Source organism: Erithacus rubecula (assembly GCF_903797595.1).
Source record: "Erithacus rubecula genome assembly, chromosome: 13".
NCBI lineage: Eukaryota > Metazoa > Chordata > Aves > Passeriformes > Muscicapidae > Erithacus > Erithacus rubecula.
This window is the reverse complement of record NC_136665.1, coordinates 20,237,485-20,265,298: the sequence shown is the minus strand read 5'-3', so window position 1 is coordinate 20,265,298 and position 27,814 is coordinate 20,237,485. Positions and strand designations below refer to the sequence as shown.

The 27,814-nt window shown below is 41.4% G+C and overlaps 3 protein-coding genes across 4 annotated transcripts; 1 reads left to right on the top strand and 2 right to left on the bottom strand.

Annotated features, from left to right (window-relative positions):
• Window positions 1-329: 329 nt before the first annotated feature.
• Window positions 330-2,376, top strand: MRPS25 (mitochondrial ribosomal protein S25). The gene is made up of 4 exons (XM_079316993.1): window positions 330-504; window positions 605-711; window positions 978-1,065; window positions 1,311-2,376. The coding sequence occupies exons 1-4, from the start codon at window positions 371-373 to the stop codon at window positions 1,495-1,497; spliced, it is 516 nt and encodes a 171-aa protein (XP_079173119.1). The 5' UTR covers window positions 330-370; the 3' UTR covers window positions 1,498-2,376.
• Window positions 2,355-15,231, bottom strand: RBSN (rabenosyn, RAB effector). 2 transcript variants are annotated; one of them, XM_079316961.1, is made up of 12 exons: window positions 15,145-15,231; window positions 14,633-14,861; window positions 13,230-13,373; window positions 11,345-11,445; window positions 10,763-10,808; window positions 10,507-10,668; window positions 9,361-9,602; window positions 8,495-8,565; window positions 7,705-7,791; window positions 7,172-7,274; window positions 6,670-6,744; window positions 2,355-5,764 (listed from the first exon to the last, which is right to left on the bottom strand). In XM_079316961.1, the coding sequence occupies exons 2-12, from the start codon at window positions 14,793-14,795 to the stop codon at window positions 4,679-4,681; spliced, it is 2,280 nt and encodes a 759-aa protein (XP_079173087.1). In that variant the 5' UTR covers window positions 14,796-14,861; window positions 15,145-15,231; the 3' UTR covers window positions 2,355-4,678. The 2 variants fall into 2 exon arrangements, with proteins under 2 accessions (XP_079173087.1, XP_079173088.1); XM_079316962.1 differs by lacking the exon at window positions 15,145-15,231 and having other exon boundaries at window positions 14,633-14,894.
• Window positions 15,232-21,615: 6,384 nt separating this feature from the next.
• On the bottom strand, window positions 21,616-25,644 carry TRH (thyrotropin releasing hormone). Its single transcript, XM_079316992.1, has 2 exons — window positions 24,809-25,644; window positions 21,616-23,950 (listed from the first exon to the last, which is right to left on the bottom strand). The coding sequence occupies exons 1-2, from the start codon at window positions 25,173-25,175 to the stop codon at window positions 23,373-23,375; spliced, it is 945 nt and encodes a 314-aa protein (XP_079173118.1). The 5' UTR covers window positions 25,176-25,644; the 3' UTR covers window positions 21,616-23,372.
• Between the last annotated feature and the right edge of the window lie 2,170 nt (window positions 25,645-27,814).

Sequence of the window (27,814 nt, the reverse complement as noted above, 5' to 3'; positions counted from 1 at the left end):
CTGCATTCTTGAGTTTTATTTTGAAGTTAATTTCCTCTTGAACAGGAGCTCTCTAAGCCAAATACGTAATTTACAATATTTTAGGGGAGAAACAACATTTTACCTTCACCACAGTGCTTATTTTACAAGAGATTTATCGAGTCTGGTTAAAAGAAAAGAAATTCCATGAACTTACTGACTCCAAGGAGCTTCTCTAGACGGAGAGAGGGCTTCTCCTGAGGTTTAATGTATTAGTTGAGGTTGGCAGCGGGCCCCTCAGGCCGCCGGCCCCTCACGGCGCCGAGCCCGCGCACGGCGCGCGCTGCGCGGCCGGGACGGCCCCGCCAGGGGGCGCGCGGGGGCTCCGCCCGCCCTTCCGGCCGCCGCCGCCATGCCGATGAAGGGGCGCTTCCCGGTGCGCCGGACCCTGCAGTACCTCAGCCAGGGCGACGTCGTGTTCAAGAGCTCGGTGAAAGTGATGACCGTGAACTACAACACGGCAGGAGAGCTGAGCGAAGGAGCGAGGTGAGCGCGGGCTGCCCCTGCAAAGACGCCGGGGCTTGCGCGGTCCGCGCCCTCCGCAGAGACAACGGGCCCGCCCGTGTGTCCTTTCCTTTCTTTCCAGAAAGTTCGTGTTTTTCAACATCCCCCAGATCCAGTACAAGAACCCGTGGGTGCAGATCATGCTGTTCAGGAACATGACTCCCTCGCCCTTCCTGCGGTTCTACCTGGGTAGGTGCAGCCCGCCGGGCCGGCTGGCGCCGGTACCGCCGCGTTTGTGCCGCCCTCAGCCGGCCCTGCCCCGGCGGCAGCGGCGCAGAGGCTGCGGAACGGGGCAGCAGCTTTAGCCCTTGCAGAGCCTCACGGAGAACATCGCATTGCACACTAACTGCAGAAGGGAAGCAGATCCTTCATTCGTGTGCTTTTAGAGCCTCTCTAAACGGCATGCGTGGGGCACTGGTATAATTTGATACATTAACGTGAATTTTTCTTGACAGACAATGGCGAACAAGTTTTGGTTGACGTGGAAAATAAAACCAACAAAGAGATAACAGAGCACGTTAAAAAAATCCTAGGGAAAAGCAAGTAAGTAGCACACCCATCATACCAAGTATGCTAACGTAGTATCTAGCATATATAATGCGAACTTTTGTGGAATGCAGAAGGAAATACAACTTTTCACAGACAAAACTGACACGAGTGAGTGTCAGTGAGGTAAAGACCATGAGGCGGAACTGTAAATCTATCTTTCTGATAACCTGAGTCCAGAGAAGGGAGAGGAAGTATTGCAGTTCAGACTTTTGAGAGTAACAAACGCATCTCTTTTCTAGAGAAATGCTTGAAAAAGAAGAAAGAGAAAGGAAAAAACTATCACATCCAGCCACCTTCGGGCCCAAGAAGTATCATCTGCGAGAATGTATGTGTGAGATTGAAGGCCAAGTTCCCTGCCCTGCTGTTGTACCATTGCCCAAAGAGATGAGGGGAAAATACAAAGCTGCTATGAAAAATGAGGCATGAGCCTGACATTTCAAGACCTCAAGTCATGCAGCTGTTTTTCCTCAGGACTGAATAATAAAGGTGCTTCTGTGAGAGACAAAAGCCAGCAGTTCCTGAGAACAGGAACAAGCAAGTTCATTAAATACAACTATGCCTCATAAGCCTTCTTACAGCTACCACTAGAATAATTAAGTGAAAAATAAATAAAAGTTAAAACTGCCACCAAAAAAAAAAAAAAAAAGGCTGTGGTTCTATGAAGTATTTCAAGTCGGCACTGGAAAACAAAATTACTAGAGTCTTCTTACTCATGCCTGCAGGTAACCAATTATGGCAAAACCAAGATCATGTTTTCTTTGGGATAGAGAGGCTGGACTAAAAAGTTAAATCTTAGAAGCAGCACAGAATTCCATAATATGTAGAAAGTGGTGCAAGAATCTATATTGTACTAACCAAAGGCAGCCAAATAATAGTACAATTCCAGCCTCACATGAATTTACCAATTTATGTAGTTACGAATCAGAAACAGTTCAGAGTCTCAGCTCCCTCAAGATACAACTTTTGCATTTGATACTGCAGCTCTGATAAGCACTGGTCAAGTCAGGAATAGCAGCAGGAAAGGAGAATGGGCAAATTGGCATATGAAAGGTTTTACATGAAAAAAGCCCCTTCTAAATCATCACAGCTTCTGCCTCACCAAACAATTACACCATAACTGTAATATGTATAAACGTGATAGACTGTACTCTGCTGTACAGAACTTTCACTGGGCTTACATGTCACTGTAGAACTGTATCGCAACATTTCTGAACTCACGGTTGAACATTAAATTTCACACTGATTCAAGCATCCTGTATAAATCGTCAAGGACAAACACAACAGAAAATAAACATGTTTTATTTCGTCTCTTTTTACCAAGTTTTCATACAGAGTAGTGCATGCAGTTGTAACAAAAGTCAATGCTAATTAGTGATTGAGCTTTATGCTTAAGACATCTTCATTCTCTTGTGCCTTGCAAAACTCAGAGCAGTCCCTATACGAGCAAAGGTCTTCACGTTGGAGATGATTTTACTATTTGCTGTCTAGTCTATCACATTTAACACTGAAAAAGATCATGAGGTATGCCAGTCTGTTACCTGCTTGTAAAAATAATGTATTACATATACAATAACAATACTTTAGTTATTAGTGTATTAGCCAGAAAATATAAACAAGGCAGAATAGTTACCACAGAGAAACACTTTCTAATTTGAAAGCTGAAGCCACTGAAACACTTTTTCATGTTGATACCTAGAAAAGCATTAGGTTAGACTGCAGGAAGCAATCCTCCTGATTAGCAACCAAGTCTGTCCTAAATAACTGCCTTATACTACCTCCCTTAAATAATTACAGGGATTCTATTTATTCGTTAATGGTTTTTGCTGCTTTCATGAATCTGGTGCCAAGCACCCATGTTTTATCAAGACCATACAGAATCCTCTTTTCTTTCTTCTTGGTGCAAAATAACACCTAGGGACTCAATCAGCTCTAATAAAACACCAGTGTAAGAAGCCAACCTCTTCTGCACAGCTGTCAAATCCAGATTCAGGCTACACCAGACAGACCATCAGGTTTCTGTGACTGGCTGGTCTGAGTTACTTCAACCCCTTATTAGTGGTATTAAGTGAGGGTATAGGTGGTTTGGTCTTTTTAAACAACAGTTCCACAAGTCCCTACCTCCACTTACTCACAGCTAGGAACTACTTTAAGTGACAAACTTATTTGTCTCTAAAATCTTAAGCAGTGCTGTGATTACAGCTATGCCAATATCGGAGACATAATTAAAAGATACGTCCCATTCCACAGAACTTCACACTTCTGAGTAAGCCCACTATTGTTAGTGCTATACAGTGTGATCTGCCTGATTTTCCTCTATTTCAGCTTTAAATAAAAAACCCTTTAATATGAACTCGCCACCACCACTCCTGCAAACAGTGATTCCTGCTGGTGGCCCTGTGCCTCAAAAATCAGAACAGTTTAATCTTTCTCAAAAACCCAGCTGTAGGCCCTCGTGCATCACAGGTACTGGCTGTTCCTGGTCATCCCCCAAGCCACAGGATCACAAGAGGTCTTCAATCTGAAGTTCTTTATTTAAAACAGGTATTGATTCTCATAAAAACTGAGGGGAATCTAACATGAGAGAGAATTGCCATTTGGCACTACTGCAGCCACAGACTTTGTCTCCCAGCTTTCACTAAATTCCAATGGCATCTCAGCTTTCCATTATAAACAAAATTTTTTGTTGCTTGAGTGCTACAAAAAACTGTTCCAGTCTCACAAATACAACAAACATGATCATTCTGTCACCCAGCAGTTTTATAGGAATGTGTAGATTCCATAATATAATTAGCAGTTGGAGGTTCACCCTTTATATTACAATTAGAAGTGGTGCTGGCCTGATGCTCCTTTCCCTGGAAATGAGCAAATGCTTGTTCCCTCATGAGCAGGTCTGAAGCCAGCATGATGCTATGACACCATCATTTGCGCTCAGAGCAAATGGGAAACCAGAAGTGATGAAAAGAAACATCCAAATTTTACTTCGCAATCTTTATGCAGACAATAAGAAGCTACTCACACTAAGATCAGTTACAAAGTTCTTCTCAGTCTTAAGGTCCCTTTTTAAAATGTATTTATTAGCATTGCACAAACTTGATCTGCGATCCTGTACATTCAGCACCCTGGAGAATCACACCAGCTCTTTAACAGCCAGAGCACCATCAGCAGTTCAACTACCCTGGGTCAGGAGAGGATGAAGAAGTTTTAGAAAAGTTTTCATCTCTCTTTAGTCAAAGCCACACTTGAAAGGCCAACACTACAACAGAAAGCGAGAAAGAGGGCAAACAAACATCCCAAATACTTCCACATTATAGTTCCCTATTAGCACTTAACCCCAGGACCAAAATAAGCATTCAGTAAGATCAGTTATCATTAAAAATCCTGTGAAAAGTTATTTAAAAATTTCTTACTCTAAGCTTTTGAGACCAGCAGCATTCCTCAGTAATTCTTTCTTCAAGACTATGTAGTAGTGGCAATGCTAGAATGAAAGTGCTTTAAAGTCAGAATTCTCCCAATTCCCTCTTGTGATCTGTACTCCTGACTGTAAGTATCTGCTTTAGTTTCCCATATTTAACAGCAGACTGAATTATTACAAAGTCCTATTGCTGCTTTAGCAGTTGGATTTCTCCTTCTGCTTTGCTAATGTGTGCTTCAGTTCCTTTAAGTTCTCTGTCAGTACCTCCACCTCATCCAGTCGGCCACTATGTTTGGCATCAAATATATAAGCTTTAATATTATCTATCTGTTGGAGAAGCAGCTCTTCCTCTATAGCCTCTTCTCGAGAGATCTCACTGCCATCCTCCACTTCAAAGGGATTGATAGAGGATCCCTCTTCAAATGGATTCCCTGAATTCCAACTGCCCCCAGGCTTTTCAAATGGATTTTCATCCTCTTCAAAGGGGTTGGAGGCACTGCCAGGTGCTCCATTACTTTGTTCATCCTCCTCCTCACTTTCAAATGGATTATATTCTTTTTTATCACTTTTCTGAGCTGTGTTAGAGAAAGAAATCATTGGAGAGGTGTCTTTGGCAAATGGGTTACAGGAATTTTCCTCTACCTGAGGGGTATCTGCTTCATCCTCAAAGGGGTTTAGACACACTGGCTGATCCCGCTCTTTGTCACACTGTGGGACACTCTGAGGTTTGAGTGTGAAGGCCAAGTGCTCTTCAGCTGGCAGCTGCTCATCAGCAGGAGTTTCAAAACTCATGTCCCCTTTGATCCAAGTAACATCCAAATGCTGTTTGACTTCTCTGAAGTCTAAGGAGCGTGTCCTTGAATGCTGAGTCATGAATTTATGGTGCTCTCTTTCCCACTCTTTTTCACGGAGGACCTGAAGTTCCTCCCGCTGTATCTCCTCCTCCTCTGCCTGTTTTTTAGAAAGCTCAATAGCTTTCAAAGTTTGTTGTTGATCATATTCATCTTGAAGTTGCATCAGGTTCTCTTGCAACATATGGACCTCATCTATTCTATTAGCTGCCTTTGCTTGCTTAATAAAGGATGTGATATTGTCAATCTGCTGAAGAAGTGGGTCTGCTCTCTCACTTTCTCTCGAAATGCTAGATGTGGGTAACCAGCCTTCAGATTTTCTTATTGTTCCTTTTTTTATCTGAGTTTCATCACCATTAACTGCAGATGCAGATACAGAGATAAACTCCTTCTGCTTTTCCTCTTGTTTTCCCTGTGTTTCAAGAGCAACCTAAAACAAAAACATGTAGTAAGAAAAGAACCAGAAGCTTGAAATATTTCAATCTGAGTATCCATAGGTACAAGTTAGCCAATCTTAAGACATTGCTGGCTGATGCCAAAAGGGAACAGCTGCCTTTTTGGTTACTTTGCAGAAGATTCTTACTTTCATACCATTCCGTACATGCTTCCTGTGAGTTTGTGATTATACTGATGAAAAACCCATGACATCTGCCTTTATAAACTTGAGGGAAAGTAGGAGCAACAAAGTTCTCTTTATAGAGGGAAAAAAATTGCCTAATGCAGCTGTGCAAAGAGTAGTTCTAGATTGATTTGGATATTAATCATATCACATATGACTACAGCAGACACTTGTAATAGAACATCAGTGTCACTGATATCACTGGCTTTTGGAATGGGATGATTCTTATCTCTCAACTTATACCTCAAGATGAAGTTGGCTTTAGTTTATAATTAATGATGTCCTCCCTCCTAAATGAGAAAAAGCCTCTCTCCCTGCAGAGGCATCCTTATTCTAGTATGTCCTTTCCCACCAATTAAAGAAGCTTCCAAATTCTACTCATGTGAGTGAGTTCCTGAACACAATTTTGAAGTCAGTGTAAACTAACACACTCACTTCAGGGCTCTTGCACTGCATGCACTGCAGCAGAAACAGCCTGTGCACCCAAGTCCCTGCTGCTTTCTAGAAATGTCCAGCTCTGTGCCCACCTACTTCTGTTCTGGGCAGAACAAAGCAGCAGCTAGGCAAATCCCTGGAAAAGGGATGGGATGATATACGTGAAAAAGCAACAAACAGAAATTCAGTGTTGAAGGCAACTACTCATACCCACAGAGCTCCCAAGCTTCTATCTATGAGAATGCCTGATAGAAGATGTAACAGATCCCAACCTGTCTTACCATATGCAGTCTTCTCTTCTTCAGTTCTTCATACTGATCCTTGGTTGGCAGGGACATTAGGCCAAGCAGTTTTTCCTGGCAAAAATGGAAATATTTACAGTACTGCTTGTGGTATTCAGCCCATTTTTCAAGTCCTTGAGAAGACAGATACTACCAGCAGAAACACCACAAACACATCAAAGATGCTTCTACACTGCTGCAGGTCTACACACACCTTTGCTACCACAGCTGCACTGCTAGGTGGGTTCACACCTCAGCAAGAGGAAGAGCTAAGGCTCACACAACTCTTGGGTTCTTCAGGCCCATTGCTGCCTTGAGTATAAGATCTGTCTTCAAGGTAGCTTATTTAAGGCTATCATAAGTCAACAGGGGAACTACATAAAATTCAGAAAACATAGAACTAAGGCTCTTGTCAAAACGGTTTCAAACCACAGGAATGCCTGGCAAAGAAGAGAACATTATCTAAAATGTGCATTCATCTCACAGCATATGCTCTATTTACCTGAACAAAAAGTGTAGCTGAATATCTTATCATTCGCTGAAGTTGTAGTATTTTAGGATGAGGTTGAGGATCTTCGTGCAAGCCTAGACTCAAAATCTTCTTACTGTATCAAAGAAAACATAAAGCCTCATCAAACAAAATCAGGAACAAAATCAGGAAAAATGCCACAAAAGTGGAGAGACAATATTGAATCAAAAACTTGTGATGTTCTTCTAGATAAACAATTTTGGATATTACAACTTGTAACACTTTCCCCTCCCAGCCTTAGTAAAACAAAGAAACCCCAAACAAACAATTCCCCCTAAATGGTGCTGCTACTTGTTTCCTCTATGCTTTGTTATTCCTACTGCAGAGGAATGCATGAATTTTAAGGTTGGAGAAGAAAGTAGAAATTGGTAGTGTACAGGAAAGGCATCTACCTTTTCAAATGCTCTTCAAAACTGAGCAGACAAATTGATTATCCATATAATCAGTAAAGTCATAACAGAGATACATACATGCTGGGGGGAAAAGGGAGAGGGGAAATCTTTTACCTTAAGGCATCTATAAATTCATACATTTTTTGAATCTCCACCCTCAAGTCATTAGCATGATCAAGGCTGTAGGCTGTCTCTCCAGCACTAAGGAATAAACAGAACTTTACTGTAAGTCACACTTCCAGTTAACAACACATACTAGTTATCCCAAGATGACCAAGATTCAACAACGATAAGAACTGTTAACACTAAAAGGCTGAATGATTTTATTTCAAGCTCATGTTTAAAAAACCTTTTTTTGTGACAGAATTGGAAAATTATAATCATTTTGTGAACATGAACACTTCAGAGAAGATAACTGTATTTATTATTAAATACAACTAATCATATATCTATTATGATTATTACTTATATTATTACTTATATATTATTACTTGCTACTCTACGAGAAACTGTATTCTAATACAAAAATGTCACTTACAAGTAATATCTAAAATATACACATGCTTAGCAAATGTATCTATTCTATGGGGATTTCTTTCGATGCATCTTGGTGGGAAAAATGTGACTGAGTAACTAACTACACCATTAAAGCACAATAGTTACCTCCACTAGCATTTGTCAGAAAGCAAAATACTATGTTTGATGCCAGTAACTGACTGTCTACATGTCTACTGGTCTACAATCATTACAGGCACTTTGCTGGAGTCTCCTTTATTGATAAAACAAATAAGGACTTCGTGGGGAAAACTCTTCACAAGATTTTATCTTCCCAGTCCTTTATATGTATATATTTATATATAAATATATATAAATATATATTTATATAACCAGCAATGGGACTTACTTTAGTGATTCTGCCATCCTTATGTATTCTGGTGCCTTTTGGTCAACTTTCTCCATGCAGAGTCGGAGTTTCTTGTTATAATATTAAAACAAAATGTATAAAGAAAGAACTGACATTAAAACAGTAATGCAAGAACATGCTGACATGAAATCTTTTCATGCTGCTTGTGCAGATTTGAAGTTAACCATGATGAAAGGCACCTTAATTATTCAGGATGACAAGACTCTCCAGTTACTTCCAGAACACATACGGCATGGTCAGGAACAGAGAAAGACTCGCTGTATCCCTGCAAGGTGGACTTTGAATCAAGAAACTGAATGGATGACTTGGACGACTTCTAGCCTTACATCTCTTCACCAATGAGCACCAACAAAAACTCTCATTGATACTAACCCAGGGACTTTGTGGACTATAAAAGACATCTGGTGATCATCAGTACCTGCTGTGAAGTATTTGAATGTAATGTTGATAGAGATGGTTAAAAAAATGCATTTGCCAACAGTGGTGACATGGAGTCCCATGGTTCCAGTGCAGCCCACCAATCAAACGCACAGCATATCACTCACTGGTTTAAACAAGCTCACAATTTTAAGAAAGAGGCATGTCTGAACTACTAGTTCCACATGATGAGAATGAAAATGTATTTTAAAGAGATATATGAAGTCAATGTGGGCTAAAAATACTATATTGCAACTGATTCCAACATTTCAGCTATGTCTTTGCTACATGGCATGAACACCAAAGAGTGTCTTCTAACACAAGTCGGCATTAATTCATAAAGTAAGAGTTTAGACATGAGGTAACAAGCCCAAAGTCAAGTAGTGACCACTGCAGACATATAGAATGTAGCAGAGAGCCTGACTTACCCCATAGAGTTTCACAATCTCTGGTGTATACTCTTTCTCATCAATCTGTTGCTCTCTTTTCAACAGGGTGTCTTTGCAATGCTGACAACAACGGATTCGTTCATCATCCTTCTCATCCAGAACAGAGCTGACGCTGCTGATGCTGCTGATGCTGCCCCGGCGGGAGCCGTGCACGCTGCCGGGGGACGAGTTGGGGCTCACGTGAGAGCCCAAGGCCTCTTTGCTGGCACTGCTGAGCTTGCCTGAAAATTATACAGAGGTAATTTCACAGGAGCTGCAGAAGCCAACAGATTTTACCAACACAAATCAATTGCCCTTTAAAAGAAACTTTACATTCAGGTGGTTCTAGGTTCCAAGACTGCTGAAAGATATACAAGGACTGCACAACAGCCACGACAGCAAGTCAGAATTTGGGTCTTCGGTGCAAATTTTGCTGTATTTAAAACTAGCTAGGGAGCAGACTGCTGAGCAGCACCTACTTTGCTTATGCCTAGAAGCATTCTCATGTTTGAGCCTGCACATTCACAAAACAATGTGTAGAACAGGTATGATAATGGCATCCAGGCATTGTGCTTGAATACTCTGAAAGGCCCAGTTTATGACATTTACCTCCACAGAAAATACAGTCTCCAGTGCACCAGATGAGCAAAATAAAAGTTTAAAGTGGCTCTGAAAGGCCCATACATGAATTTCCCAAAGTTATTGTCCCAAGGTCCAACATTCAGATAACACAGACCAAAGTGGAAATATCCACAATATTTTTAAATGTCAAAAAGCTTGACAGTTTCTAAAGTTAATAGCTCTGTAGTTACAGTACTCAGAATAAATAACAGCTGTATAACCAGAAGTTACTCCTTTTTTACTACTTACTATCTATCTCTTATTTACCATTACGACTATTACTTCTAGTAAATTTTTCAGTGTTATGCAACATTTCCAAATCTGAAGAAGGAACTGAGACAAAGAATGGAGACATCATTCATTGTATGCTGTTTCACAGACAAGTCTGTGCACAGTCTGCATAAAACTCAATGGAAGTTTTCTGCAAAGCTAGACTATTACCAGTATATTTTTTTCTAATGGTGAAAAAGCCAGGATGCACCCAAAGCGAGTTAAGAAATTAAGAATTAACTCTACAGTTCTTACTTGCCAAAGGAAGACTGACAAATTCCATGCACTTCTTGCACATAATAGAGCCACAAAGGCGGCAGTGGTGACGTCGGTTCCGGATACTGAACTTACTGCCACAGTCCGGGCAAAACGGAACATCCTGATCACTGACCCAAGGCACAACAGACTTCTCTATAGCTGTGGGCAGCAATACACACCACGTAAGTACGCAATTAATTCCTCCCTTGGTTAAACTACAGGGGCAAAGAGTCTCAGGTAAGCTCACACTAACCTCTTATTTTAGCTGACTCAGTGTTTGCTCTGTCAAATGATGTAAGCTGGAGGAAGATAAGCAATTTAGTCAAGAAAATTATACTTTTGCAAGAAAAAAACCCAGCACAACTCATCCCAACAAGAAAAAGAAGCCTGGCATTTTTAAGAGAAATTAGTTTCAGCTGGTTTAACATCAGACTTATGCAATATTCCTATTTTTTTCTAATTCCATATTCATATACTGCTAAACAATGGCTTGTCAAACCTGTAAAAATCAGAAAATTTTATAAATAATCCTTATTGTAGCCAACATTTAGTAAAGTAAAAGATGGAGAAAATAAAACAGGAAAACAGATGGTTCTTGAAGCATGTGGAAGTAGCATCTTCAGCTTGAAAATGGTGCATAGAACCTGAAATCATACCCACAGTACAAGGTCAAACCATGTGCAGTACTCAGGATAATGTGTAAAGAGAGTCATAGTTTAGTATCCTTTATGAAGTATAATCTTAGATAAATGGGCACTCTTCATACTGAAATATAATTTTTTTCAGATCTAGGAAACATTTAGAAGGCTGGAATATTAAAAAGCACCAAATTTACCTTTTCTAACCTGATTATTAACTTATTGACTTCAACTACATAGTGATCAATCCTGGCTGCTCGGTGTTTCTTGAATTCAGAAAGATGGCTTCTCATAGCACCTGCAGGGATAATAGAAAGTTGTCCTGGTCACCCAAGTACTCTGTATGGATTTAAATGCCACTTGAAAGACAGATGTCTTTTCACCATTTATTTCTCATGTTTAAATTCAGTTTTAAAAACACATTGGAATCCTACATTTTAACAGTGTTGCTGTAAATAAAACATGCAGGTTAAAGACTAATCTTCAGGTTAGCAATAAACAGTGTTTTACTTCTACAGAAAACAAGCAACATTTTGTTAGAAAGAACATCTGCAACAAATTTTTTCTCCATCTTCGTTTGTCAGTTACACTTGGTAAGCTGTTACCTAGTAGTAGTGTTCTCAAAACCGACTCTCTTTAGTTTCCTGGCTACATGTTGAACAAAGAGAAGAGGCAAGTCCAAGGATTACTGGAGGTCTATGCAGCAGCAATTTTGTTTCAGAATTCTGATCATCTGTACACCTTTAGGGGTCTGAATCAAATCCTTGATGACAGTTTAGATTTCCAGAAAACTGATCACTGAGTATTGAAAAGAACAATACAGCATCTCTTTAATAGAAGTACAATTCATAGTCAATAATGTTGGTTTACTCTTTTCCCAAATAAGATTACTCTTCTTCCAGAGGTGGGTGAGGTATTTAAAAGATCCCAAACCGATCAACTGACCAACCAACCAACCAACAAAACATTTTTCTTCCAGTTGGTAGAACTCAAAATTGGATGTTGTTTTTTGATGCTACCTATGTAAATGTAAGAATCACACTTCCTCATGCTAATGAAATAACAAAAAACAAAAAACAAAATACAAAAAAAAAAAAAAAGTATTCATAGTAGTGAAGGAGTCATTCTGGGTAACTGATTTAAGCCAATGCTCTGGAGACACAACCCTTTTCACTGATCCATCAAATCCCTATGGTTCATCTTCTCAACTCTCATAGAAAGCAGTTCTCACTTCTCTAATGGTCATAAACCTTCTCCCTAAATTTATTCTTAACTAATATTTACACTATCATTGTTGCTCCAATAGTTACAAAGTCAAAAGTAAAGTAATATACAGAACTCAGACCCTGCAGACCCAAAGGACTCAGTCCTAGTCTGTCAACACCATAGTGGAAACTTTCCCAGGATCCACAAGAGATGGTGCTGCTTCCTTTTCCAAAAATAAGCATAATATTTCAGTTATAGTTCAGGCAATTGCCAGTAGAAGTTATTTATAATTGCAGGCTCAGTCAGCTTATCCTTGAAATTCTATATTCAGAGGAGTGGGGTTTGTTTGTTGTTTGCTTACTTTAGTTTAGTTTTTTAGAAGTAAGTCCCCTTTTCTTAAGAGGTGATTGCCACCTCAAATCCAAGGAAAAGGCTGAAAGTTTAAATCAATGGATAATCTTTTTGTCAAAGAGGCAAAGTAACAGCAACTTGAAGTGTAGCCCAAAAGCTGGATATTTTATTTACTTATACCTTAGCTATTAATTAGCGGATAATCCATATTTTAAAGTCACAAGATGAAGCTAGTTTCACAAAATTAAACACAGATTAAGCAGAATCTCAGCAGCACAGGCACAATGATATGACAAACAGCTACCTGAAGAGTAGTTTAGGTACTGATTCTAGACATGTCTTTTCTTCTTCCCATTAAGTGAGTCTTCCCCACACCACCCAGTGCAGACAGGCTGTTTAAAGTCAATGTGCACACCACAACCCAGTGCAGCACAGACACCATTCCACACTTCAGCAATACTGTAGCACTTTCCCAATTCAGATCACAAGTTATCCCCACTGAGCATCACTTTCTAGCTCTCCTACCCACTTCCTGGGGCTCCCACATGTATGGATCTACTCCACCATAGCTGAATGACTCATATCGATCCTGAGATCCAGAATCAGTTCTGTCATCATCTTCTTGTTTCAGCAATTTCTTCTTTGCTCTTTTGGCCTTCTGGACTAGATCTGAAAAAGATAAACTCAACTTATCAAACATATCAGGTAGTCACCAAATATTCGTCACATGAAGCCAGTATAGAATATTCCTCTTCTTTTAGCACAAATCTTTTTCCTGGATAAGACTATCCTCAAACCATTCTTAGAAAAAAAATACAGTTCAGAGCACCACAGATGACACAAAATGCTCTCTGTTGTCTGTCATTAAGTAGCATGAGGTCCTAAGGACAAGAAGTAGAATAGAACATTCCATTGTGGAACTTTACTTTAAAACAGCATCACGTCTTAAACTACAGGATTTGTCTCACAGCACAGGATGCCATGTAGTTTTATCAGAATTCTCATCATTTCCAATTATTTTCTTCAGATTCAAGGATGTTCAACACATTCCTTGTCTTACTGCACAAACTACAAATTTCAGTGTGCTTGTACACAAAAATGATTTTTACAGTACTAAACTGTCACTGTTAGGGTTTCACCAAGAAAATTGATTGATACTTCAAAATTCTATCTCAAGAGAGAAAAAATAATCAAGACTGCCAGGCCACTATTTCTAGCATACTAAAACAAAAACAGAGAGATTTTTACAGAAAATACACATAATTAATGCTATAAATAATGATTTTAAACATTTTTCTCTCAATATAAAACGACATTGTGTACACGAGGGGAAAAAAAATGGAAATATCTTAGCAAAACAAAATTCAAAGAGATTTTCCAAACACTACTGAAAGGTGGAAATCTGTAAGGGACATGGAACACTCCCAGAATCTCCTGCCAGCTCTACCACTCACATACTTTTCCATGTTTTCCCAACAACAACCTTTCTTAACTTCACACTTTAACTGCAACCACAGTTTTATCTACTGTCAAAACAACAAATTAATGAATTGGAACCTGACAAGTGCCAGAGATTCCCCACACTCTCCACAGTCTTCAAGTAATTCTTGGATATTCACTAGGTTACAGTATAATTCGGAGTTTTCAGATAAAAACGAAACAAAAAACCCAAAAAGGTCAATAGTAAAAATCGTGGATAAAATCAGACATTTGGAAAGCTTTTCGCGCCTACTTTAGAATCAATTTATGGCAAGTATCGAGGGAAGACAAATACTAAGCTTGGCCCAAGGAGATTTACAGAAGAATGGAAGTGCGTGCCTCGCCTGTAAGTCCCTATAATTAATACTTTATTGTTGTCAGACGTTTGGGAGCACACAAACAGCGATGTCCCACGGTCAAGCCGAACGCGTTTACCGCGCCGCCCTTACTTCGGAGCTGCGTCCTGACGTCCCGGTCTTCGCCCGGGTGCTGCTCCTCGTAGTGCGCCTGGAGCTGCCGGAACGCCTGGAGATCCTTCAGGCACAGCGGGCACAGGAAGCCCTCGCGCACCTCGCTCGGGTCCCCGAAGGCCGGCGCACAGCCCGAAGCCATCGCGGCCGCGCGCGCTGCCCTCACCGGCTGCCGGGACGCGCGAGCAGCATCGTCCTTAGGCACCGCCTGAACCGAGCCGGCCCAGCACCGTGCGGGCGGAGGCGCGGGCGGAGGCGCGGACGGAGCGGAAGGCCCGGCCGGGCGTGAGGCGCTGCCGGGATCCCCGCCCGGCCCCGCCCGGCCCGCAGCGGCCGCGCGCCTCTCGCGGGCGGGGCCGCGGCTGCGCGCGCGCGGGGAGAGGGGCGGGGCTTGCGGCCCGCCTCGGCTGCGCGCGCCGGAGCTGCCCCGCCCGCCTGATGGGCCGCGGCCCAGCAACAGCCCGGGACCGGCCCGCCTCACCTCACCTCACCTCAGCGCCCGGGCGGCCGGTGACTGTCTCTAAAGCAGGGCGGCCGCGGCCCGTCCCGGCTGCCGGGAGCAGCAGAGCGCGGCTGAGGGCGGGGCAAGCGCTGAGCCATCGATGCGAGGAAAGGGCGGGGCCAGGAGGGTTCGTCCGCCGCCGGGGGAGAGGCAGCCGAGCGCAGAGCAATCGATGGAAGCGGAGAGCCAGGAGCGGGGTCCGTGTCTCTTCTGAGGCCTGGACCGCTCGCTGTGTCCAGCGGCCTTCCAGTGGGCCCGTAACGGGCCCGTAGGGTGCGGTGACAGAATCCTCTCCAGGACGGGACGGCGCTGGCGTGTGGGGCCTCCCGCCCCGCTGCCCTGGAGCCGTTCCCGTAGCACTGGTGGGTCTGTGCTGTGTGTCCTGACCGCTGAACACGCTGAAGAGGAACACCGTTGCCAATATCAACACGCTCAACGTTCCCTTTCTCAGCCTACCCGGTATTTCTAAAGGAAGTCTCCCAAAACTGCAAACCAGAACAGCCGGTAACGTGCTTAGGCGCAGACGGAGCCCAGGAGCCCCACTGCTTGCCTCCTGACAAAGCTGTGTAAATCAGCGGCAGGGCCTTTTGAATATCCCCTTTCTGATGGCGGCTTCTGTATAGTCTCATACACTCCCAAACCGAATAGAAACAATAGGAGTGTGTAACTACCCTTCGGCTTCATGTGTTAGGATTACAAGCTCTTGGAGGCAGAGATTTTCTTACATGGCAATGCTACTTTCACTCGAGTCCTGTCTTAAAGGTGGACATACCCTGCTCTTCTACTCTCCAAGTTAAGTCCTTTGAAACCTTTTCAGCCGGAAGAGAACCAGCCTGAGGAACCAGCCGGAGGCTCGGAGTCAGAGGATTCATCTGCTGTGGGGTCATCCCCCTGGCTTTGCTGGAGCCGCGCGGCTTCCTTGCGCGAGCCATGCCTGTGCCACCAGGTGCCATTAAGCTACCTTTGTTGTTCCTTGCCCCTTTTGTCCTCTGTTGAGGCCAGCGAGTTGTAACTCCCTGAACAGTGAAAAAACGCTACAGCGATACCCGTGTCTCTAGAAGAACTGCAACATCCATGTAGGTGCAGAGCTCTTGGGGAGGTTTCTGTTGGTATTTCATTTTTCTGCTTCCTGATTTATGTGCGTGATTTGTCACAAATGTGCAGGGAACGGGCAGGAAAAAGGGATGGTGAAGGATGGGAGACGTAGCAGTCACTAGATGGCACAACCAGCACGTCTGAGAGCAGCCGAGGGCCTGTGGGGGCCTCGGCCGTGCATTTCACAGGTATTTGCTGTAAAGGTTTTTCTCCTGCCTGTGAGCTGTGAGCCCTGTTGACCCGGGCAGTCCACCCTGTCTTGCCGCTCCCCAGTAATAAGAATCAGGTGTGTAAGGAAAAGCGAGGCTGTACAAAACAGCAAGCTCTTTTCTCAACCCTGTCTCTCCACAGCTTCAGTAACTACTCTTTTTCAAAAACAAAGTCTTAAAGACTGTTTAAAGTGGTAAATACAACAGTTGAAGTCTGGTAGCTTCCTATTGGGATACAAACCATGCAGTGAGGACTGCAGTGAGTTGTGAGAAGGATGATGGCATGCTGGGGTGTACACAAGAAATCAAACATTTCACTGTATCTTCAGTTAATTGTGCTCCTCTGCATGTTCTCCATTTGACCACAGATATGCGAACATCTTGCCAAATGAATTTTTTTCAAGTACTGATAAAACACCATGTAGTGTCAATCACTTAAAAAAGAGAAATTCCATTCAAAATTTTTAAAGAAAAGTGGCTCTTGTTTGCCTCTTTCTGAATATAAGTAATCTTTAAGCCCTTCCTGAGGAACTCATTCCCCATGAAGTAACTGCACCTGCTCAGTATGATTTGGGTCTTTATGTGAGTATTAGACTTACTGGGAATATCTCAGAGTAAATTGGGGAGCTGATACTACAAATGCAGATGCAGTATCCAGGTGCAGTGATGTGTGGAATGGTACCAATTTGCTCCCAAAGGGAAATTTGAGCTTCTGTGTCCCTTAGCAGACATTGAGCACGAACTAGTTTTGTGCTGGTATAAACAAGGAGACTTCAGCTCCTATTATTTGGTTAGGGTCATCACACTTCCATATACAGAGAGTGTTCACAAAATGAAAATATCCAGGTCAGTCTAAAACAATTCAGTTTACAGTACTTCAAAAATTAATTTGTCTTCAGCTAGTTGCAATAGGAAGAGGTATTTGGGGACAAATTAAACCTTACTGCAGTCCTGCAGGTACTCTTGGGGACTGCATTTGTATCAGTAATGGCTCTCAGGGAATGAATGCAAACGAACAGTAGCACAGAAGGACTTGCTCCAGCAGCAAAGTCAGACCTGTGCTGCCCCATCCTGCTGTTGGGGTAAGAAAAACAAAACCCCACATCTATTAGATACCTCCTCCTCTGCCACAATCAAAGTCCTTTGCAAACAGTAAAAAAATAAGTGGTAAAAAAAATTTGTGAGTTGTAATAATTCTTAACTGCGAATTTTAGGACCTGGTCTGTTGCTGAATTGGTCATTGCTACTGATGTCCATGAGGAGAAATTTCAGTGGGAATATGGCTGAGAAGGGGGACACAGTTGGCCCTGTAGCCATGGCACAGCTCAATCAGAAATATGTTCCAGTTGGGGTCACCTGTGTTCTTGTAATACTTTCAGTGCTGTTGGGAATGTTTAATAATGGAATCTGACCGCAGCACAGGAGAGGCAAATGCAAATAATGCCCGTCTACTTCTCAAGGTATTCAAATGCAATGTTTTTCACAAACATTCTGAAAAAAAAGGTTTACATTATCTGAAATTTAACAGCATTGAGTTCAATATAAACTCTGTACCCAGAGTATAAGCAGAGTGAAAAATCAGACTGTTCTTGGGAAAATCAGAATGTTCTTTGTAAATATTCCCTAAATGAAATAGTCACTTAATTTAATTTAGTGCTGTTTTTCAAATTTGCCTAAATTAAATTTTATAATTTAATGATAGGTTTTTTAAAATTAATTTCAAATTTCCTAGCATTGAAATGGGTAGCACACAACTCATCTTACAACATTAACGATCTTTTATTTTAATTTACCGGAGAAGATGTTTTTATTTATTTGTTTAGGTGGATCTAACCCAAAATTTCCTGCATTCTTCATTTTGTTCAGAGAACTAAAATATTTTCATGTTGCTGTTCATTTTACTGAAGCTCATATATTCAATATACTCAAGTTGCTTATACTAAACATTTTCATACATAACAAATCTGTTTAATTAGTCTGTATAGACAGGATAGAAGCTACATTTCCATGCCAAACCCATGGTTTTTACTGTGTTTGCAGTCTCGTCAATCCAAACTGACAGCCTCATGGTTTGTAAGAGCAGCAGCTGACTACTTGTTGAGCCCCTTTTACCTGATTTGTTGTTTAACTGCTTTGCTACCTGCAAGCCAGTCATCATCTCAAATTTATTTGGTCCCTTAACAATGCTAAATAATCTGTCTCATTGGTCCTCAGTACTGTGCAGTGGCAGCACTTACATAAAGAAGGTGAATTATAAAGAGGAAAGATGGAAAGACTCAGAATTCTTTTGCATTTACATTTGATTTAATGGTTTAACTGTAAGAGGCATACACCACAATGCCTGGATTCCATTCAGGGCTCAGTTCAGGTGTCAAGTACACCACATTTGGGTGCTGTCTCTTCTAGCCTCTCATCATCTCTTTTGTCTACAGACTTGTGCAGTAACCAATCCCCTTCTTGAAGACAGCATGTCTAAAGGCAATAAGTAGAATACCCCCCACCAGTTGGTATTTGACAGGGAATTATTTATGATTTTTTGGTAGGGTTGTTGTTGCTTTCTTTTTCAACACCACTTGCTTGTTCGAAGAGAACGCCTTTTGTTTTGACTGTTTTGGAACAGAGAACCTTTCATAAATTCTTATTATATTTTTAATTTGTCTTGACTTTTCTCCTCTGCATCTTTTTCTTTTCACAAAGCTTCGTCAGACACCCCACACAGCACTAGCTTTAAAATCAAGAGGGAATTTATGGTGGAAACATATGCTTCTCTTTGAAAATTACTTTAAATCAGCCATCATATTTCAGGCAGACTCTTCAGATCACTTTCCCTGGTTTTCTGAGTCATAATCTAATGTTTTCCCTATACTAGTCAGCTATTAAATTGTCTGTGCTGCATCATATTCATTACATCCATTACAGAGAGAAGATGGCAATGAACTAACTATGGCATGCTGGATCCTTGTTTGCCCACATTGCGTTTAGTAGGCATATTTATGCAATTTATTAAGTCCAGATTCCCCCTTTTTCCAATGCACGTGAACCAAAATAAAGTGAGGAAATGTTAGCTTCAAGAGAGGAAGGTATTTCTGCAGTCAACCCTGCTGTGACATACTGCTGTCTTGTCTGGGTCACTGGCTGTCAGTTCAAACCACAGTGTCTGAAATAAATTCAAGAGCTGGTTTCACCTTCTGGCTGGGCTCATTCCATTGTATTGGTCTCTGACATGCCCCATCTCTATCAGAAATATGTATCCTGCTCTAGCAGTACAATTGATAATCAACAACACTCCTTCTGCCAGTGCTCCTTCCATCTCGTTGAAGCAGATAAAGTGAATTGGCTGATACCTGACAAATATCCTTTCCTTGGTTTCCTTCTTAGTACTTTTAAGCTGTATTGATTTTATCAAGGAAACAAAACACAAATGTCTTCACACAGGTCTAAAAGCAATCTGAAGGCAGGTACATTAACCCATTTTCCTCAAGGAGTTTCCCATCTGGTTTTATTGAAGGTCTCTCTGTCCAACCTTTCCTCATTACCCTACAGGAGTGGGGGAGTTCATGCCCTTATCAGACAGGGAAGAAAGGCTTCTGCACTCTGATGCTCATAGTCCACATACCCATTTCTAGAATCAGCAGGATTTCCCTGTCATTACATTTTTTGTGTCATGTCTCTGTACAATCTAAACCTCACACAGTGTCATCCCTCTTGCATTCTCCACCTAACTTCTTTCAATCATATTTTTATTTATAATAATGTCCTGACCTGACCAATGCTCTCAAGTTGCAGCTGACCCTTTAACGTTAACTGAGTTACCAGGGAAACTGTGACTCCAGATGTGGTGATGATGTTGTTTTCAAACTTTCTTCAACTAATGAGCCATTATAAGTAGTAATAAAGGTGTTTGTTGGGGCCACATACCCCTTGGAAGAAGCACTCAGCTCTGCTAATTACAGTGGGTCAACAAAGAGGTCAAGGCTCGTAAGTGTGTGGGAGAGGGCATAGAACAGCAATGGTGAGAGGTGTTGAAAATAGTTGCAGGAAATGTTAATTGTACAGCTGGTGCACATGAACTTTCTCCTCCCATTAAAAGGAAAGCTCATTTTGAAGACAGTTGTAAAATCTGTGCTTTAGGAATCAAGCTCCCTTATGTCTCATTAAGTGTTAATACCCAGATATATGAAACTGCAGTGGAATCAACAAAGAATTCAATGTGTGCAAGGTTGTTTTAGTCCCAATTAAAGCTGGAAATAAGATTTTGCATGACTGTGCTGCCACATTAGGGCCATTGCACAGCTTTGCTCTGTGGATTTAATTCAGATTCTGCAGAGGAGATTTTTCTACTGACTTGTGTGACCTTTGGACCAAGTCTGCTGCTGGTGTGTTGTGATTCCTGAGGAGCCCCAGCCGTCTGACACACAGTGCAGGGAGTTGTGCACTGCAGGGCCTGGTTCTGCACTCACAGGGTGAGTGACTGAGCAGAGCTAGCTGCTTGTGGGGGTTTGTATGGCTGTTGAATTCTCTTCAGTTGTAATAAAAAGGACAGTCAGGGGAAGGTTTGCAATAAGAATAGGATGATGAGAGAGATGTGCAATTAACTAATTCTTACCTTATGACTACACAATATAAATGTACCTGTGTTGTTCATATTGCCAAGAGATTGCACTATATTTACTATTCAAGGAAGCCTAGCATTATAGGATAAAAGCTGGCTATTTTGTGCTTAGCTCCTTAGCCAAACTCCAGACCCAATAAGCTTTTAAAGTGTAGATAAATGTGACAAATACTTGACTTTGAACTTGTGCTTGTGTGTGCTTCACCGTCACACAAGTGTGAAATCCCCAGTGGCTCTGAGAATGGTATCTGTAGGAGAAGGATTGTACTTGCTTGATAGTATGTCAGCAACACTGCAGATAATAGGAAGAAATTAATAAATAGAGATTAAATTTTCATGCAGATACTGGGAGGAAATGTCCTTTTGGTCAAAACAAGAATCTGGACAATTTGAAATACTGGAGTGAGTTAAAAAGAAAAAAAAGAACTTTTGAAATATATAGCTCTTGCTGTCACCTATGTTTACTCAGTTGATACTTTTTTTGTGTGTGTGTTTTTCACTTATTTTGCAGATTTCATAACAAGTGGTGTTCCCCAAGGTTTAAGAAGCATTAATTCACTGCCAGAAATGGTATATGAAATTGTATTCTTCAGAGAAATCAGTTTTTCTTTCCCTGATAAAATGCAAATGAAATATTTTAAAAGTATCATATATAGAAAGTGTGCTGAAGGAAGTTGAAGTATATGGAATGTCCCCACCTATCTTCTCTAAAGATTTCTTCAGCACTTGCTTATTAGAAACCCTTTGTCAATAGATGTCTGTCTATTGTCCCATACTGAGCAGCATATTATCTCCAAAGTTAGAAATTGTTTGATAGACCATTTTAAGTGTTGATCAGCCTGTGAGAATCTAACTTCAGTGAAAATTGTGAGGTGATTATTTATTTTCCTTCAGGGTAGCTAAACTGACTTCTGTAAAGCTGACTTCTGTGACTGAGTAGGAGTTCTAAGTCTGCTAATGTGTGTTGATAGTATTGAGGATGAATGTTGATGGAAAATGTACTCATTTGTTCATAAAAATAGCATTCTAGCCAAACATTGATGTGCTGTAACCTCTTTGAATGCAAAAAGTAGTATGAGTAACACAGTGTACTCAGTAACTGTATATCAATTGCAAAAATCAGTAAATCTATTGTTTAGATCCACAAACAGGAAATCAGCTTCTCATCAAGTTCTCTGTGAAGTGGGTGACAAGATTAATTTTGTGTGTCATACAGGTGAAAGATTTTAAAAGGGAGTCTATCTCTCTTCCACTTCAGTGCTGAAACGGTTTTAAGTACAAGCATGTGCTGGCCACATGCCTGCAAGGAGATTGTAGAAAATTACTCTTTGGTGTTATTTTATTTAACTTGAGTTGGTTGTATGTTCTTCATGTTATTGCAGTGTATTTGCACAACCAATAAGGACACCGGAGTTGACTATTCATATTTATTGAAGAATAATTCATATTGGATAAGCACATTTGGAAGTCTGACCACAGAAAGTGAAAGCATTCCTTTGAGAGGAGAGAAATCAGAAATCCTCACTGGAAGGAAAGGATCTCTTCTTGCTTTATTATTAAATGTCTGAGGAGAAGGCAAGATTTCTGAAGTGTGGAAACACAAGGGAGGGAGTTCCAGTGTGGGCTGTACACAGTCAGGGGTGTCACAATGTGTGCTTGAGATGTTTAGGGATACATTAACCGTTTGCACTCTGTAGCCTCTTAGGTGAAAAGGGCTTTCCTGTGCGGGTTCCAAGTCAAACTATGAAGTCACTCATTTATTTTATTCCAGTTGAAACTGTTCCTGTCTCTCTTAAGTGCTTTCTGTCTGGACAGAATGTAGTGTACAAGGACTCAGTGTCCAGAATGTTGTCATTTAGAACTAAAAACCTGCTCTATTTAATTTTCAAACAATTGCCATATGTTCTTTTTTCTCCCTCACTATTTACTGATTTCACTGATGTGAGAAGAAACCATATAATTATTCTACATCAGTAGCATCAGAACAGAAATTCAAGAGCCTGTTTTAGTCATTTAGGAACACATAGTGGGATTATTCTGGGGTCTGGGCTCCTAAGAAGATAAGCACTCTGCCTAAAGTGAGGGAATTGAAGATTCTCAGTACTTGCCTGTTCTATTCAGACAAGTCCTTTAGTTCTTTTGCATTAAGTGTGTGACAAAGCCATTAACTTGGATGGGAACATTAACACGCTGAAAGGTAGGTACAGAGGTCAGCAACAGGAAGCCAAAAAGGAGTGAACAGAATGTTTTGGTGATCTGGCAGTTTACTTCACCAAATGCAAGTGCTACACAATTATTTTTTCATTCCTCTGTTTCACTCTCCCATGCTGATCTCTTTCCGGGGTGCTGACGTTTTTCTTCTACCCTGTCTCTGCTAACATCTGCTACTAAATCAAGCAACAAGCTGCCTTTGTGACAGGTGAATGACTCCTGAAAGTTGCAGGGGCCTATGTCATCTGAGCTGCCAGAATTCCAGTGCCTTTTTCCAGGATGCTGAAGTTTCTCACTGTATAGGTCTACCTGGTAATTCCAGCCTCTTTTGCTAGGACGCTGGTGCTTGTACATCGGGTATCTTCTACCTGGATGTTCTCTTTTGGATAACTTGTTCGTGTAGGTTAGCTGTGCCCTAGGACTGTTGGCAAACTGATCCAACAGTGACTTTCGTCTGGGATGCTGTTGCCTTTTCAGCTCCAGATAAACATCAGGGTCATCTTCCGCCTCTCTTTTTCCTGGATGCTGCCTCTTCTGAATGTCTCCATGAAAGGTCTCTTCCTGAACATCTCTTTTTCCAGGATGTTGTCTCTTCTCCAGGTTACTTAGGTACTTTTTCCCAGGGTGTTGTCTTTTGGAAAGCCATTTTAGCAGAGGAGCATTTGATTCTGTCCAAGGAAAAGAATAACATTAATAAGACCCTATAATCCTCCCTAAGGAAGTTGTAATAGGAATTTGTGGAGCAGGATTATAATCTGTTTTTCTTTGAAAGCCAAGTCAGTTTTTCCAGCTACCAGTCATAACACTATTAGCATCTCTTACTCATTCTTAAGTTCTTTTAAATATTCCAGGCCTTGGATCAACACAACCAGTTCTTACCATTGATGTGAAGAGGGAGGATGACTTTTTCTGTGGGCACTTGGGACCAGCTTGTCTTCTACTCTGGAAGGGCCCTGTACTCCTGTGTGCCTGCAGGCACCTCTTGTGCTGTTTCTTGCAATCCCTGAGCCTGACCTCCCACTGCTGTGGCTGCTGGGAGCAAGCGTCTGCAAGGTGACAGGTGCAGGCACTGAGCAGCCTCTAGCATTCCCAGCCACGGAAAAAGCCCACCTCTGTTAGGGGGTAGGAACCAGTGGATCGAGGCAGTAGCTGAATGGCAGCACCACACCTCGGATTTACATTAGGTACAGGGTCCACCGCTGCAGAATGTCCTTCATGGGTCCTCTTAGAACTTCCTAGGGAAGTACCTGCCAGACAAGCAGGTTTTCTGTGACAGGCTTCTACCTTTTTATTATGCAGCAGCTGCTTAGTGATAGTACAGCCTTTCCTGAGCAGAGAGACCTTAGAGAAAGAAGCATCTGTGAAGAACTGTCTGTCAGTGAATTGCAGCAGCCCTCTTATCCTTCCCCTCCCCTCAGCTCCAGTGCTAAGTAATATTAGGACCTGGAAATCATACCGGGGATCTAATCACCTCAGCCAAGTGGTAAGCCATCACCAATTGGGGGTCCCCAGTGATATATATATACCTTTATTAATCTCTTCTTCCTTTTCAGCTTTCTTGAGGACAGACTGAAGAATTAAGCTTTCAGATCTCTGAAGGATGTCATCCAGGGGACTTTTTCCCATGTTCTTACTCTCCTCTGGAAGGAGATGTCCCCCGTTGAAGCAAACACCACACAAGGTCAAACAGAGGAGTAGCAGTGGCAGCTGGGTAGGTGGCATTGTGAGACAGGAGTTCCTGCAACTTCCATTGGACAGAGAACAACAGGAGAGGAGCATGGAGCAAGCAAACCTAGCAATAACAGCAGTGTTTCCAGACACTGAAAAACAAATAAGGCACTTCTGCAGGGGTTGAAGTCTCTTAGGGTCTTTCCTCATTTGTGTTATTAACATCTCATCTTTAGATGTTTTTTATCCTCCAAAGCATCTAAATTCTTTGAAATTAAAACCAGGTAGTTGTTAATTTTTCTGGCAGAATAAATATGATATGAACTTCCTGAGGCACAGGTGATTCTCAAAAACAATCATTTTACTCTGCCTTCTGCCAAGAGGCAAACATATTTTCCCCCTTGAACTCTGTACACACAAGGTACAGACATCTATACCTGCTACCTCCACCAGGCACTTCCCTTTGCTAAGGGTTCATTTTAAAATGATACTGAGATTAGCAGCACTTCCATTCCACCCTCAGTTAAAGCCAAACCTAAATAATCCACTAGGTTTTTGCTAGTTTTCTATATATTTAAAGTAGTCATGTGCCTGGGTATTTGTCAGACTAAGAGGACAGCTGTGCTGTGTGGGGCAGGGAGGTTTCTTGCGTGGAAAGAAATAAGGGAAGTACCTTATATTTTTTCAGAGACATAATAATAATAATAATAATCTCTATTGCCTCTTGCCCACATACCAAGTGTTTTTCTATTTCTTCTAGCTAGCACTGACATGCTTAGGGATTTATTTTACAGTAAGCACAGCTCCTTAAGTAGAATGGAATACATTTTTAATGCTACTATAGCAGTCATTTAGCTTGATTATATCTTCAGAATGTAAAAGAAATGCACAGTTTTATGAAGTCCTACAAATTTTCCAAAAAGAAAATGAGTTCAATATCTTTCTTATTGGCAGGTTTTTATCAGTTCTGGTAAAATCCTTGAGTAACAGCCCTAAGAACATCACATAGGCAATTTGACTCAGAGCAATCTTTAGACAGAAAGGTAGAATCTGCTGAAAAGGAAATTACTTGATAAATTACCTTATTTGTAGTTTCAGATTTTTGCTTGCTGCATCTGCCAAGTCCTTTGAAGCTGTTTGTGTACCTGAGCTCCAGAGTTGCCCTTTTGCTGCTGCAGGCACACGGAGTGTCCAGCAGAAGCGTTGCTGTGTGCTCTCTGCATGACTCACGTCCCTGTACTTATACTGTACTGCCTCTGGACCCTTTATGCAAACAGCTCTGAGGTAATTTAGGGAATATGATGTGATTTTTTTTTTTTTTCACTGCTATCAGAGAACTGCATTTTGAATGCATTTTAACATTCACACCATTATCTGCTGGCCTCCATATATCCATGCTTGACTCCCGGAAATTGTTATTTTCCCATTCTCTAAAGAGATTATGTTGAATTTTATGTAACTCAGAATAAAGTTTTGCTTAACAAAACTAAGCTCGTTTGTCCTCTGTTAAGCAAGTGTTTTGGAGTAAAAGCAGAGAGGTAGGCAATTAATTAGGCTAGAGAAGAAAGACAATGGCAAAAATGTAATGGATTAGATTTAAATAAGAGTATAACATGTGTTTGTATTCTGAATGACACTATGCAGTTTCTGGCTCACAATTCCATATTTTTTTTTGCATAGGTTTCCACAAAGAGTATTTTAGAATATGGGGTGCATAGCAATAAATATTAAAACATGTTTATGTTGCTGCTATGTGCTTTAAAAAGCATTATACTATTGTAACTGGAAATAAGAGTCCCTGTCCTTAACTCATCTGTCTGCTGAAGATACTGCTCCACGCAGTACTGCTCATACAGGAGGCACAGCTGCTTGGCATTTCCTAGGTGTGGTAACTCCTAAAGGTCTCTCAGGTACGACACCTCGGTTTAAGCAATTTATTGCCCTATAAATGAAAGTGGGCATTGATGAAATAGGAAACTGCCTGGTTTCATTCTCATTAAAATCTGCTTCTTGACACTTTTGAGCTTACCTTTAGAAAACACGTGTGAATTCCTGTGTTGCATCCCCATGCAAAGCTCCTCAGCAGGTGCAAAATTATATTTGCAGCGCAATGCCCAGGACTTCCAGTCTGGCCAGCTTTACCTCTTTGCTCAGACTTATTTTATCTTATTTTGGACTCGTTTAGTAGAGTTTTAATGCTTTGCTTAAAAGAAGGAAGTTAAAATTAGGCACATCAAAGAATCGGGGTTTTTTTTCATGAAAAATGTCCTTTTTGTATTTCACAGCTAGAAAACTGTCTGTTTTTAATATGATATGATAATATGAACTCATTTTAGAGTTCTGTTTTTTCCAGCTACATTTTTTTCAGTTTCATTTTCCCCACAGGTGATTTTTCTATTTTAAAGATTACTGGAGGTTTATTTTATAAGTGTAAATGTTCTTTCCTCCCCCTCACTGCGCAATTATTCATGGCGCTGAGGTGAATTCAAGGGTAGGAGGGACTGTTTGTTTTCTCAAACTCCAAAGTGTTCCAAGCTATACTTTCTTGTCTTGTCACAAATACATTGACACCCCAGACTTTCCCAGAGCTTGTGGCAGTGCAGGGTTTGGCTCACAGCTCTTGTTAATCACAGGCGCAAGTCTTTTGATCTTTTGTATCAGCTCCATTGAGGAAGTTCCTGATTTTTCTTTTAAACATTCTCAAGGCCACCCCAGCTTCTCAATGGGCTTGTAAATGAAGAAACTGGGAGGCAGACAACTCCTCCAAAACCAGAGTCAGAGCTGTCCGTATGATCTGAGGAGGATCTGCTTCTCTCTCCAGCTTGCATGTTGCTCGTGGTGCTGGCTGCAGTCACTAGCCATGC

Excerpts from the sequence above, each read along its gene's own strand:
- MRPS25 (XM_079316993.1), top strand. The coding sequence starts at position 371 with ATGCCGATGAAGGGGCGCTTCCCGGTGCGCCGGACCCTGCAGTACCTC. Across the intron at positions 505-604 it reads GAGCTGAGCGAAGGAGCGAG|AAAGTTCGTGTTTTTCAACA; the intron begins GTGAGCGCGGGC and ends CTTTCTTTCCAG. Across the intron at positions 1,066-1,310 it reads AAAATCCTAGGGAAAAGCAA|AGAAATGCTTGAAAAAGAAG; the intron begins GTAAGTAGCACA and ends TCTCTTTTCTAG.
- RBSN (XM_079316961.1), bottom strand. The coding sequence starts at position 14,795 with ATGGCTTCGGGCTGTGCGCCGGCCTTCGGGGACCCGAGCGAGGTGCGC. Across the intron at positions 11,446-13,229 it reads GTGGGAGCCCCAGGAAGTGG|GTGCTATGAGAAGCCATCTT; the intron begins GTAGGAGAGCTA and ends TTATCCCTGCAG. Across the intron at positions 6,745-7,171 it reads CAGCTACACTTTTTGTTCAG|GAAAAACTGCTTGGCCTAAT; the intron begins GTAAATAGAGCA and ends CATTTTTGCCAG.
- TRH (XM_079316992.1), bottom strand. The coding sequence starts at position 25,175 with ATGTTAATAACACAAATGAGGAAAGACCCTAAGAGACTTCAACCCCTG. Across the intron at positions 23,951-24,808 it reads GGAAGAAGAGATTAATAAAG|AATCAAATGCTCCTCTGCTA; the intron begins GTATATATATAT and ends TTCCTTGGACAG.